Consider the following 15,247-nt stretch of genomic DNA (forward strand, 5'->3'; position numbering starts at 1 on the left):
TCAGAAGTATTTCCTCACAGTTGAATTGTTAGGTCGAAAATTATTCATAAGGCATGAGAACCTAGTTACTCCAGTGGTTTGGAAAAGATATGCAAGTGGTCCAAAGATCCGTATTTAGTTTTGGCTGTAGTTAATCTAAACATTTATACTCTTAAAATTTGAAATGTTGAAAAGTGTTTATTTAGTAGGAAAACCTTTGTTCAAATAAAAGTCTTTATTCTGAAGAAGAAAATGAATTAATAAAGTGTTGTATGTAAAGTTCAAATCAGCAATAACGGAATACTACGAAATTTATATGGATACTAGTTTCGATACTTCCTCCACATTACTTTATGATATTCCGCATATAAATCCCAGTGACATATCTGATTCATTTTGTTTGTAGCATTTTAGCCTAAAATTTTGTATCGTTTTGCATAAATGGTGATTATTAGTTGTGGTTTCGTGCAATGATCTAGGATATTAGCGATTTCTAAGAAAAAAAAATTATAATATCCAGTCGTGCTATCACATTATTCTATCGGCGTTGTGTTTCTAATTGTTATCTCACATAAAAGCGAAACGCAAAATTATCAGTTGTACCTTTATTTAATATTTATTGTGCAGTAAAAGCAGTAACATATAATAAACAAGTTCAACATATTAAACAAAATAAATATTTTGGAATGATAGTTTTATTTTAGATTTATGTCAGAGTGAATAAAAGTATTATGAACTTTTTTACTTCAACTTAATACGGATTAAAAGAAAGGCTGATAAATAATTGTAAAGTAGGACTGTAAAATAAATCTTGAACTGATAAAATCAACTAAATTGTTTCTATGTTCATATTATAACTTCTGAAATATCTGAGATAATGTTTATAGCCATCAGTGACAGATCACATGACATTAGCCAAACATTATTCCTTGGAATGTCCTTCGGCACTGGCCTTTGGAACTATATACTGAAATGATTTTTTATTATCTTTTCTTCTTTCAAACGCAGGCACTTCATACTTTAGAATTCAAGCAAAAGTATCACGAGAACATTACAGCTACTTAAAGTGGCTTAATTCGTACGACAGTAGATTTCACGTTTCCCATTTTGTCAAACAGAAGACATTGCAGTACCCCATCCGGCTGTGCCACATGTATCCAGCTTGAAAACAAAATATAGTCAAATTACGTGACAGGACAATTCAATACAATTCACTTCTTGTTGTTGTTGCGATGTGATAAACAGTTATTGAACAAAATGATTCTAAGAATATATACAAGATGAATCACTGAATTCATTGTATGTCATAGTAAAGAAATTACATTTTTTAAATTTAAGTTTATTTATGACCAAGGTTACTTACCAAGATTAATATATTTATACATTGACTGTTTAAGCGTTTCCTAACAATATCTTATTAGCTGATCCTTAGCTGTTTGGGGCTAGAATAAAAACAAAATTAACTCACTGGGTAGTTTAAGTTTCGATTTTCTTCTTGAAAAGTGGTTTTAATATTGTGTAATGAGGGATCTTCCATTTGAATTCCATAATACGGACTAAGCTCTCTTCTTCTATGTATCTTGCCATTTCCTGTGATTTTAAAATGGACGAAAGATTAATTAATTAAAAAAGTGAAATAAGTATAATTCCATAAAACAATTTTATAATTAATTGTTACGAGGTGCTTTCAGCATTTTATCAGTCTATTTATAGGATAATATTTAAATAATTTAAGAATATTTATCATCTAAGTTTCGTCACAAATATATTCTTCTAAATAATATATTACTCTATTATAAATTAGGTTAAATTAGAAATTATTGAAAATATATGGTTTCTAATAATCATTATTTATATGTGTATGAAAGTGGAGTATTAAGACAGATATAAATAATTGAGCTCAGTGTACAGCAACCACAGTATTTACGCACATGTTAATTCAAATCGGTAATATTTGATTTTCGAAGTTTAAACTTCTCAAAAAAAATCTCGCAGTTTTCAACAGCAGAACCTTCAAATAATTTGAATGAAAAATTATCTAATAAGACAACTTTTCTTTTATCTTATAATAGCTGGAGATAATCCAATAAGAATATGTAAATCATTTTTTATATTTTCTTACCAAGACTATCTAAATCGTCTGGTTTGGGTTTACTAGGAAAGTTTGGATCGATGAAGTCTTGTAGAGGTATTTGCCTGTTTGGACATAAACATCGTTTACTGTTAGTTCTCAGAAAGTAAAGAAAGTAGAATAAATAAATGTAATTCAAACTAATTACATCAAAAATATAACAAGATAATGAATAGGTCAATATTCGAAAAATTATTTAAGCTTTCTATATTGATCGATAAAGATTTTTTCTGTTACTTTCAACCAACAATTGTGTTTTCGAGAGGCTTAGTTTGATAATCCAAGTGAAATGTTTTCATCCTAAGGAAAGGGAAAAAAACCGCATCTTAAACAAGGTTTTTCTTGCACATTTTATTTGCCACGTTGGACGAAATATAAAATTGTTTTTGTTTGAAATGTGAAAATAGCAAATTTGCCAAGCTGGTAGAACTAATTTAGATGCCACAGCACTTTGATATCAAAGTTACAAGTATAATTTATTTTTAGTTTATGCCATACTATCGACTTCCTTTTCGAATTTATAGTGATATTTCTTCTTTATCATACGACCATAATATTACCAGTGGACAACAGTCTGAGAGAAATTCTCGAGAAGTCACAGCTATGAAAAGCGATATAAAGAAACGTCACTTCCATTCGTACGGTTATTTCTCTTTCGGCCGCATTCTTCCTTCTATGTTTCTTCGAGTTCCTTTAAATAAGTGCACCATATAAATCCAGTTTAGTGTTGCCTTAGTTGGAAGAAGATTTTCCAGGCTTCAAGTGGCCACCTTCTAGTTTTGGTGACCGTTGACATATAGAAATAAATAGTGCCCCGTCTGTCGTCCTACTGGAGACAGTCTTCTTTCGTGGTTCACTTAACTTCAATTGATTTTCACTTTTTTATACGACGAGATCACACTGCCCAGAATTGCCACATTGTCGACTGTCATTGCCAAGCGGTTTTTCACAATTTTATGGGTTGTTCAAATCTTCCTAAATGAGGGTGTATTATATAACCCCTTGACATAGTAAGAATAAACCAAGTTTAAACGTTTCAGAAGACACATATATTGAGTTTATGGAGTAGAATTTACCATTTATATACCAAAAGTAAGAATATAAAAAAAACTGCTCTTTTTTCGTGATTTCATGAAATTCAGAATCTCTGGAATTGTTTTATAAGCAGACTTAAGTAGCAAAAGTAATATATATATATATATATATAAATATATACACGCACAATTATTGCTATCACGTTCTTAAGTTAACTGAAAAACTTCGGATTACACAGAACTGATAAAATACATTGAATTCGTTTCAGTTTTTTTTATTATCATATATACATACTTTTACTAATGGCGTTCGCCCCCGCTAGTACAGCGGTATGTCTACGGATTTACGACGCCCAAATCAGGGGTTCGATTCTCCTCGGTGGGCTCGGCAGATAACCCAATGTGGCTTTGCTATAAGAAAACGCACATGCTCTAATGGCATTCAATTAAAGTTTGTGCAAAGATTTAATAATGACTTACGCTGTTGCAATTTTAATTGATACACAAATTTAAACAATATGTATACGTGATATTTCACGTGTGTTTCGTTTGCATCCGATTTGGTTCGTTTTTAATTTTGCTCAAAGCTACACGAGAGCTATCTGCGTTAGCCGTCCCTAATTTAGCAGTGTAAGACTAGAGGGAAGGCAGCTAGTCATCACCACCCACCACCAACTCTTAGACTACTCTTTTACCAACGAATAGTTGGATTGACCGTAACATTATAACGCTCCCACAGCTGAAACGGCGAGCATGTTCAGTGTAACGGGAATTCGAACCTGCGACACTCGGATTACTAGTTGAGTGCCTTAACCACCTGGCCATGCCGGGCCCGCATCTGTTGTGTACCATATGGATTAATATTTGTAATTTTTCATAATTGCTTATAACTTAAATTAATGTTTTGGACTATATGCAGAAAAAAAACTAGTTGTAAATGTCAAAGTCGCCCAAATTATTTTAATTGCCTTTGTTATAAAGAGTATTTGGGACGTAATTCGAGTTCAATAGGTAAGAGTTAGAAAATGTAAATAAATAATGATTCAGATGGATCCTCACAAAAATACATCAAATGAGTCGAACAATGTTCTATTGATTTTGCTCCTTCAACATAAAATAGTTTTTAAAACTGAGTACTTATTGTTTTGGTCTTAAAATTGAAAACGGTGAACATGCCATTTTTAAACCTTGTTCGTTCAAACAACCGTTACAAAATATATAATTAAATCTTATTAATGAATATTTCATAATAATTAAGGAAAAACACTTCGGAAATCTGGTGTTGTTTATTTTGCTGGATTTCCACGCCCTGGTGAGCAATTAGTTTCAAATTAAAAGCCTTAATAAATCTATCATTATAAATCTCAGTAAAAAACAACATATGTGCAATCTCAACTCATTCTTGACCTTTGAAACATTTACAAATTTTTATATATCATTTCTTAGTATTCAAACTAGATTTATATTAAATCGAATGTTGACTTTTAAGTTCAAAGCATAAACATGAACATACTCTCTGGCGGAAAATATAATTTACTTGATATAGATATATTACGTAAAATTACAACAGAAAACATGTATTTCTATATTACAGTACATATTCTTAATGTTTTGTGGTAATCAAACGCAACTGTGTAAATTTTTTATAGAAGAAGTCTGCCAAAAGTCTGTTTGTGCGGTATGTCTATGGACATATAACGCTAAAAACCTTGTTTTGATACCCGTGTTAGGCATAAATACTCCATCACATAGCTTTGTGCTTAACTGTTAACACAAACAAAAAATTCTTCAAAATTTCGGTTAATCTTGTTGTTTTCCTCTAACCGTTTGCTTTTAGATCGTGTGTTATATTCCACGAATTAATATAAATATGGCTAAAGGTTCTGACAATAGTAATACTGGGAAATACCAGAACATTATATATATTAAAAGAAGCATATGAATTTTAAGATTACTCGTCTTAAAAGTTGTGGCATAAGAAAAATTAGGTTTGTTTACAGTTATCTTCCGATGTCCATATTTTATCATTTTGAACAAATCGGATTTATATTAAAGATTTGTGACGCTTACAAATACATAATACTACGACAGAGCTATGTATTTTATATCATCACATTCTAATGACTAATGCATTAAATTGAAAAGGAATGTGTAACAATTCTGTTGTGTTTGTTAAATTGATGGTTTTATTGTTAGAGAATTATTTTTACGCGGACATCCAGTGGCACAGCGATATATCTATGGAATTATGCTGCTAAAATCAGGTTTTGATACCCGTTGTGGGCACAGATAGCCCATTGTGTAGCTTTGTGCTTAATTCTAAACAAACGAATCTTCTCGGACATATTTCTCGCCTGCTGTTAAACAGCCTTACTAAGGATTCTTAACGTTCATTAACAACGTTTATGTTTTTAACCAAGCTTTGAAAGATTTTCATTCTTATGGACTCAATGTTCTCAATGTCTGTTATGTTTTTCTTCATAATCAGTTTTCATTCTAATGGAAATAAGCATGTTTCTAAAACTCATTGTTTTAATAAACAACTACCTACACGCGTTAAAATATTGAGATACAACACCATCTAAAACTGTTGTCAATCTATACTTACACATATAAAAATAACGAAATAGAGTGATGTGTAAAGGTGTTAGGGAAGACAATATTTTGTTGTTCTTTCCATTGCATGAGCTAATTCTTCCATGTCACTACAGAATGTAAATTTCAACGCTTTTGTAATGCTTCAATGATCCCTGTTGACAACTGAATGAGATATATATTTATACTAAGGGCCTGTAATAATGGTTTTACTTGAATAAACGTACTGATCGAACATAGGATCTACAATAACTGTCATGGTACCTCATGCAGTGTCTTCACCATTAAGAAATAAGTTAGCAAGGAGCTTCTAGCATATGGTACCGGTATATGCTAGAAGAAATCAATTTGATAGAACTGTACAAGTACACCTTGATAAAAACAGTATTTAACATTACATCTTAAGTTTTATTTTCATTCCACAGCCAAAAATCGTAGAAAATTAATTGTCAGTAGTGCAGAGAGTTCGTATAAGAGCTTTACGTGATGCTGGTTGGACTCCCAGTCAAATTGTCACAGACACCTAGACAGTGAGACCGAGACAGGTAAATATGAAAATAAGAAAGGAAGAGAGAGAAAACCTAAACTCAGTGATACTGACATTAAGTATTCTTGTTTATAGCCTTCAGGACAGAAGGAAGACAGCCACTGATCTCAAGCATGAGATAAACAACCATGTACCAAATGACAGAAAAGTGTCCACATCTTCAGTATCAAGAAGACTCAATAATAATGGAATATCTGATTGTGTAGCAGTTAAAAAATATTTACTTCGATCTTCAAATATTGCCAAGAGACTGAAAATTGTTAAAAAGTACAAAACTAAACTGCTGGTGATTGGTTTATGAACGAATGAGTCCAAGATAAAAGTTTTGGGTTAAAAGTGTAGGTTGTACGTCCGAAGGAAGAAAGGTGAAAGATACTCTACCACGAAGCACGAGAGAGGCAGTGTAATAGTTAGGGGATGTTTTCCTGTTTAAGCGATAGGATTTATTTGCAAAATAGGTGCAATGATTGACCAGTACTTGTAGTATCAGGTACTGGTATGTCATGGTATACCAAGTGATTTGCTTATTATTGGTACAGGGTTTTACTCCGAGAAGATAATGACCCCAAACACTCACCCAACCTATGCTGACATTAGTTAGCGAAGGAAGAAGCTACTTCAGTCATTCAAATAATACTATGACCCCCACAGACCCCCTGATCTCAACATAATTGAGCAGATCTGTGATTTGATACATCAAAAACTTGTCAAATCAAAAGTTACTTCCAAAGAAACTTTATTAGACATTTGAAGTAAAATCACAAAGGGCAACAATATGTTGCAACAATACTTGAAAGACTGTATGTAGTTATTAAAGGAGGACACACAAAATATTAACTGTTTAGTGAACTCAATCACTTCCACTGAGCTTCTGTTATACTAAATATGAATATTAATAACATTTTGATGTTTTACATGTGATTTACCTTCCATTGTTCTTTGAAAGTAGCCTGAAATCTAATTTTTGAGTTTGTTCCAGCCCTTTTGCACAGCATTGTATTTAGATGAATTTATCGTCTTCAGTGTTTGATTTATTTGCTATCTGAATCACAGAATATCGGTTTGAGTATATTTCATTTATGAAGGCAGATTTCTTAATGACCAAGTTCCGAGATAGAAGTTCAAAAATGATACAGTTAAATATTTCATTATACACTATAAATTATAAATGATACAGTTAAATATTTCATTATACACTATAAATTATAAATGATACAGTTAAATATTTCATTATACACTATAAATTATAAATGATACAGTTAAATATTTCATTATACACTATAAATTATGTTTACAAATTAGTTTAAACTCATTGTCAACAAAACTAATGCAGTATTAACGGGCTAACTATATTATTCAATATTTTTTCACTTTCGAAACGTTGCTAAGTGTATTCAGGCAATCGCTGAACTGTATTTATTTATTTCATTTTACTTATATTCAGTGTGGAAATTTGGATAAGCTTATAACATGTTGAGGAAAAATAATGTCCATTTTTTTTTATTTGATGGTAGGAATTTCCAACCTAGACTAGGGTTTTGTTATAACTGTAGAACTATTATGGAAGCTGAGACACAAACCAATTGCATTAACCTACTTTAAGGTAATTTTATTTCATTAAAAGTGATTGTCTTCTCACGACAGTCTATTGAGCACATAATTCACCTTACTGGTACGTTTGCACAGATAATAAATTACGTTTACAAAACAAAATAATACAAAACGCATATCACAATCAAACCCATGTAATTTTTCTCGAAACACTGCATTATGAAATATATAGGTTCGTTTTGGTTTATTCAAGAATGAACAAGGGCCTAGCAATATAACAGGATGTATGATATAATGCATAAAAATACAATTCGAACAAAGTATTGGACCTAAAATTATTATACTAAATATATATTAGTGACCCCTCTCTTAACTGTAATTAAATTTCATTTATGTAATAGCTTAAGCATGAATTTGTTATACTAATGTGGACTGTCTGAAAACTTTTAAAATTCTCACGAACTTTTTAGCCAAAAAAAATTAACGAATCATTTGTGTTTTTGTTAATAGTTTAAGCACATAGCACCCCCCACCCTCCCAATAGGCTATCTGTGCTGTGTATACTATGAGCAACAAAATTGGGTTTTTGGCGTTATAAACTCCCAGTCTTACCACTGTAGGTAAGGATGGGTTCTTACTGGGGAGGATGAGTTCTTATCGGAAAATGTAAACTCTTAATGAAAATTACTTACTCAGTGTGTTTACCCTTATCCAACCTTCACGTGTAAACTATCCTTTAACAACGTAATATATTCTTTGTGTAATAATATTAGTTATTTATGGTCTACCAGCTATGTAGTAATCAGAATTGACACATGTATCATAAATCCCTGTATCATAAATTGTTTTGTGACATTTTGTTCACACAAAAAAGCACCAAAACTTCATCTAATTCATTAAATATATTTTTGCTGTATTTTTTCACACAACAGTTATTTTTATTTTATTGAAATATGTACATTGGAGTGAGATTAAGTTAATTGGACAGATTCTCTAAAGACCTGATGACTAAATTTAAATGTTTTGATAAGTAATGTTGAAATTAAAACTTCAATGATTTGTCTTTCATGCTTTGTGTATGTCGTCAGTTTTACTAAAATAATAGAATAATAGGCCATAGTTTCATTACTAGCCGAAGTATTGAGTGAATAACATTAATTAAAAAAATCTTTGAAATACTTTTTTTAATTTTCGGTCCTTTCGCAGTTACGAACCCAAATAGGTTACCAGACTCAGTTATTGACATATTTCCCTTTTGTTATAGCTGTACTTCTGTTGCCAACACCGTTTCGATGTTTGAAATTACATTTTTGGTGAGAAACATTTTATGTTTGATACGCAGCTTTCTCCAATAAATAAGTGTGTTGTATAATGCTGGATTTTCCGTTAAGTTAATCCTTTGTTCAGGGACGTGAAATAAGCCTAAACTAGTTGTACAGCTAACACTTAAATGTGCTTATAGATACTAGCTGCTTGTAATACTACTTCTCTATAAATGTCTCGATGGTTTCACGCACAAAGCGAGTTGGTACATAGTGTCTGAAAGGCTCTGGATAAACCCAAACAAGCTTACCTTCTTCTCAGACCCAATACATACAAGGGATTTTCTAAATAATGCCAATTTATCATAATCTTTCATCGTGCACTCGTGTCTCGTTGTAATAACAACCACATGAAACGACAAATTAAGCACTACGTCATGTAAAAGTGTGACACATCCAACAGTTAATTTCACGCCACAACACGTAGTTGAATACTTACGTTTCTTTTTGTTCTTCTTTGCTGTGACCTAAGGTAAAAAATGGAGGAATTAAATTAAGTAAATCTAATATTAATATATTTTGCCCAAATGTTATTTACCATGATTAAAACTGTTGCTTCTATTTTACTGACGGTAACAAGTAGTTTTTATTCACCATCTAACACACAATACAACTGTGTAGATCAGAGCTATCAAGGTGATGATAATTTTGAGCTACTGACCAGACAGAAGGCAGCTGGGTATCAGCACCCAACAACACAAGATAAATGATCGACTGTTACTCTTATAACACATGTAGCTGAAAATGCAGGGAATATTTTGTGCTATCGCACGGATTCGAACTCCAAAACCCATAGTTTTACCACAAGGCTAAAATATATTACCTTGTTATTTCAATGGTAAATATAACAACTTTTCATTTTAAAAAAAAAATCACTCTTACGCTCATTTGAAAGCTATATATATATTCTTTTCGCTTGTTTTTAATTATAATAATTATGTGTCCATAACGGAGATCGAATCTCGAATTTCCAGTAATAAGCCCTCAATATTACCACCGAGATATTCCCTAATGGCTCAGCGGTACCTCTGAATCTTAAAAAATAAAAACTGAGTTTCGATACAAATGGTGGGTAAAGGACAGGTATTCTATTATGTAACTTTTTGCTTAACAAGAAAGAAGTGAAAATATATAAAATAATTACTGCCTAGCCTTCTCGTTGTGTTATAAGTCACATACTGTGAACGTAGGCGATGAGTAATACATTTGAAACAATGTTTTTATAATAATAATAGCGTAATGTAAAGCAGTAAAGGGTTACAAGTTGGTTTTTATTTTCAATGTGAATTAGATAGTTTATCATCAAGAACAATTTTAAGATACTTTCTTTTTAAAGCAGTGTTAACTTATATTGTTGTAGAAACATAGTTTTGCTTGAAATACAAAACTTAAATGTTTGAAGCATGATGATAAATCGTGAAGTCTTTTTTTTCTTTAGATGAAGAATGAGACATATGAAGTTCAGTATTATGTAATGTAAAATTAAGAATGTTGGGTAGGCGTCATGGCCAGATGGGTTAAGGCGTTCGATTCGTAATCTGAGGGTCGTGGGTTCGCATCTTCCTTGCACCAAAAATGATCGTACTTTCAGCCGTGTTGGGCATTATAAGTGACGATCAATCTCACTATTCGTTGGTAAAAGAGTAGCCCAAGATATAGCGGTGGTTGGTGATGACTAGCTGCCTTCCCCCTACTCTTATATTGCTAAATTAGGGAGTGCTAGCGCAGATAGCCCTCGTATAGCTTTGCGCGAAATTCAAAACACAAACACAGGATGTTGGCTGTTATAACTTTAAAGTTTCACCTTCAAAGGTGGCAACATAAAAATACGTCACAGGATCATACGAATTAATTATTAAATAAAACATTACATTATTTAAGTCGCTATAAGTACGCGCACCCATGAAAATAATTTTTGATATTTTAATTGAAAAATGTATATAATATGTAATGCAAGACATAATTAATTCTATTACAGTTTTTTACATATAGAAGAAAGTTAATTATGTAGCTACATCTCGAAATTTTGTACGCATTAGGTTTATATACAGGAATACAAACAAGGAACACATTGTTTTTACTATACAAAAGGGTTGATTAAACTAAACAAACTAAATTAGTGTCGTACTAATATAACTATGATCTGTTTTCTTGTATAAAATAGAACAAGTCACATTAATAAATGTTTAATTAGTAAGAAATGTCATTATTATAACATCTATAATATGATTGGCGAAAACTAATATTTTAAACGAAAATCGTCTCATGTGACTATAATATGTAAAACATGTCAAAGCAAATTAAAACTGATATACTTCTGCAATTCAATTTTTGAATCAGGATTTTTTTTTCCAGTTTCAGAATCATGATATTTCACCGCCAGAAATTAAGCCCCGGAGTTTTGCGCTGAACCACTTGGGGACATAAAGGAAAAAAAAGGAAACATACATCACTTTAGGCTGTGTTTCCGAAGTATAATAATTTTCCGAGGTTCAAGGTACATAGAATTTAATACACTTATACTTGTGTATATAAGAGCTGCTTGCAAACTTTAAATTGAATTTAAATAAAATACGTAAAATACTTTGTATCCATTCAACTATGTTCTGATTGAAAACTGTTATTTGAGTTCGTTGGTGCGTCGAGCGTTTTAACTTGAACCAAAAATAAATGTGTATGTGCATAAATACATGACGACACACGAAGAAATACTTTTCACATTTTCTAAGTCAAATATTTAGTTTATTCGTGTTTTGAAAATCTTCGTGTGCGAGAATTTACTTTAAGCACGGATAAGTTTGAATCAAAATAGCTTGTGTTACAAACGTATGATTGCATACCGTTATGATCCAACAAGGTTTTCTTTCATCCTGATATTCGTAGACGGTTCACTACACATAAACAGTGTCAGTTGCACTTTAGTGAATGTATCCTTCCGCTCATATAGTACGAATAATAATACCTTGTATACACACATGGGGCTTTAAAATGATTTTCTTTGTATATTTCATTGCTTTGTTACAAATGTTTGTAGGGTTATTTTAAGTTAAAAAGATAGTAATGTTAATTAATGAATTTCGGTACCATTTAAAATGTGTTTATAACAGATGAATTAATCCATAATGTTGGATGTATTTTCCTTATTGCATAGTGAGCTCAGTAAAAACAGAAACAACAGTCAATATTTAAACTGTTTTTAAATTTCTTTTAATGGATGTCATCGAAGAAAGTGTTCTTTTAGAAATAAAACTATATCAACTCTCTTTATAAACTTAATAATTAAAAAAAAACGGAGTTCGTGAAGAAGCAGCAAAGAAATATATTTTCATGAGTAATATTTGATTTCCAACACAAACAATAGTGTTCTTCCCATGCCAATCACAATAATTTTTAATTTTTGTTTTATAATCAATGAGTCCAATGACACATATTAGTTTAATAACAACGAAAACAAACAAATAAAATGGATATCATGTTCTGATAGTCACATCTTTAATAAAACATATCTCGATATATTCAACATGCTTCTTAAATGTTAATGAAAATATTGGTTATCTAGATATTTATATTTCATTTTTAGTGTCATTACGATTCATCTGGTGTTTCAAATAAAATAACTATCTAGATTATTCTTTACTGAAATAACCTTTTGTTTCATTCATTTTTTTTTTTTCTTATCTAACAACTTCCAATACGTACCTGTACCATTTCGTCTTCGGTGGCATCTTGTAAAAATTAATATGGCAATAGCTAAAACAACAGCTGTTCCAACAACACCAATTGTGATGGAAAGAGTTGGACTAATTGCTGGAGCGTTTAAATCTCCTGGAGAGAATAAAAAGAAATATAAGTATATTTTTTGTTTGTCAAAGTAAAGTATAGAACAGTCCATGGAGCGACTGTATATTATAACATTTCTCAAAAATTCACAGAAATTAACTGAGTAAAACAAATCGAAAGGTAAACCTATTTCTCTGTACAAGCACAAATAAAAAAATATTTCCTGTGATACAAAAGACAGATTATTCAGATGAGATGTTGTTGTTTGTTGTTAAGCACAAAGCTACACAAAGCGCTGTCTGTGCTCTGCCCACCACGAGTATCGAAACCAGATTTCTAGCAGTAGTGTAAGTCCGCAGACATAACTCTGTGCCACTGTTGGGGAGAGGTATTTAGATTATGAGATACGAGATAGACTTCAGTCACAGTTAAAATAAAACTAAATTATTTAGCTCCCTAAAGAACTCTTTTTCTTCACAATTAAACTAAGTAATTAAACGATAAAACTCATTTAAGTTCGTTGAAGACGAACGTCACGTCCGTGAGAGAAATTTTGGGTCACAATCACAAAGGGCTATTTGCATACAAACGTTTCTAATGTTGAATTTATAAACAAGAAGATAGGTAATTAACTGATCGTCAACTTATACGATCAATCTAAAGTACGGAGCGCGTTTTTATACCAGCCGGTTATGAAACGTAAATCCTCTGACAAACAGTCCAAGCAGCTTATTCCACTAGACCATGCCCTAATCAAAGTATAGTATCAAGCAAATGAATTAATATGGCACTCAAAAAACTGAGTTACTTGACAAGCGCCAACAATAAAGGTTTGTTATCTGTTAATCGTGTATAGTATCATGATATGTGATTTTTATAAAACTGTTAGAACAGTGTTGAGAAGAGAAAACGTGTAAAACTGGATCATATCCGTCAGATATGAATTAACATGAGAACTGGAATAAGTTATGGCTTTTCGAGCTATTATATTCAAAGTCTAAAGTAAAAACAATAAAAGTGGTTCTGTAAAAGTGTTAGAGTTACAATGAGTTAAAAGACGTGTAAAACTGGATTATATCAAGTTGTTCGGTAAGACTGTTAGAAGACTTTTGAGTAGAAGAACGTGTAAAACCGGATAATAACATTCTTACTTGCATTAAAATGAGAACTGGAATAGATAATTGTCTTCCAACCCCAGAACAGCTGGTATGGGTATTAACACTTTTATTGATAAGCAGAAAACAACTTTTCGACTTGTCTTGGTCATCTTCAGGTTAACAAAAGTGGGTTTCAAGTGGGTTTCTCGTCATCTAGAATGTCTTCTGATCCATTGTATTTTAAGTCTGATGTAAATTATTGCTAACTGTACAGACTGTACCGCCTACATGAAATTTCAGTTTAATATCTATTCGTACAGCAGTAATATACACAATGTTTAGTGTGAAAAACTTTAAACTTTGTATTTACATCTGTTGATGTCGAAATAATCTGTTTCGTGAAGAAAATGTTCCAGAAGAAAGACAACAGCTGCAAATGTTTCTCGATTTTTCCTAATGGAAAATCAAATAATATAAGTGCTTCGAAACAACAACCGGTCAAGAACTTGTCTCTTATTAAAGTTTGTCGTACTATCTGTCCTCCCAAATAAACACTCTGTTTACTAGCCCAGAATCCATCCAATGTCTTTTGAAAACTTCGCAGCTGCAATACTTGATAAATTGTTTTATCTTTTCCATTTCATTAGAAGTTACTTAACTGTTTGCAGTTATTAATTTTTTGATAAAACATTGCCTATATTAGGGCTTTCTTCGTACGTCCATACTGAATAACATAATTCTTGAAATTATTAGTCAAGCCACAAGCTCAAAGTTTCATAGATTAATTTATTTTAATTCTGCCTGTAAGAGGGTATGCTGGTAGAGATCTACACTTGGTATTGATGCAAAATAATATATCTAATAATAATGAAGAAAAATATCACGTGTATTAATTAACATGAACATCAAGTGTTGATGATTCCCGACTGTGCCTGACTTGTTTAAACCTGTCATAAGGGTTACATGTTATTTTCGGCGACTTAACTAATTCTCACCATATAATTATAATAATTTTTAATTATATCCATTTGGCAATCCCCGTGCAATACTAGAAACGTTAACCAAAATATTAGCTTTACAGTGTTCAACCCTTTGCACAGCAGTGTAAATATATCCTTGAAGCATTGTTTGTTAACATCGTATCTAAAGATAGAAAGAAACATTGTCTGTGTGGTTGTAATATACATTACATGAAATTTTATGTAAGACAA

The 15,247-nt window shown here is 31.5% G+C and overlaps 1 protein-coding gene across 1 annotated transcript in view; it reads right to left on the reverse strand.

The window, feature by feature from the left end:
* Window positions 1–626: 626 nt before the first annotated feature.
* The window catches only part of LOC143255062 (nephrin-like), a 79,390-nt gene continuing 64,769 nt past the window's right edge, over window positions 627–15,247 (reverse strand). Inside the window, exons 10-14 of the mRNA XM_076510111.1 lie at window positions 12,859–12,984; window positions 9,599–9,626; window positions 2,102–2,175; window positions 1,448–1,569; window positions 627–1,140 (exon numbers count right to left, since the gene is read on the reverse strand). Coding sequence (XP_076366226.1) covers window positions 1,090–1,140; window positions 1,448–1,569; window positions 2,102–2,175; window positions 9,599–9,626; window positions 12,859–12,984 — 401 coding nt within the window. The 3' untranslated portion in view covers window positions 627–1,089. The remainder of the gene's footprint in view (window positions 1,141–1,447; window positions 1,570–2,101; window positions 2,176–9,598; window positions 9,627–12,858; window positions 12,985–15,247) is intronic.

Source organism: Tachypleus tridentatus, chromosome 7 (assembly GCF_004210375.1).
Source record: "Tachypleus tridentatus isolate NWPU-2018 chromosome 7, ASM421037v1, whole genome shotgun sequence".
NCBI classification, from domain to species: domain Eukaryota; kingdom Metazoa; phylum Arthropoda; class Merostomata; order Xiphosura; family Limulidae; genus Tachypleus; species Tachypleus tridentatus.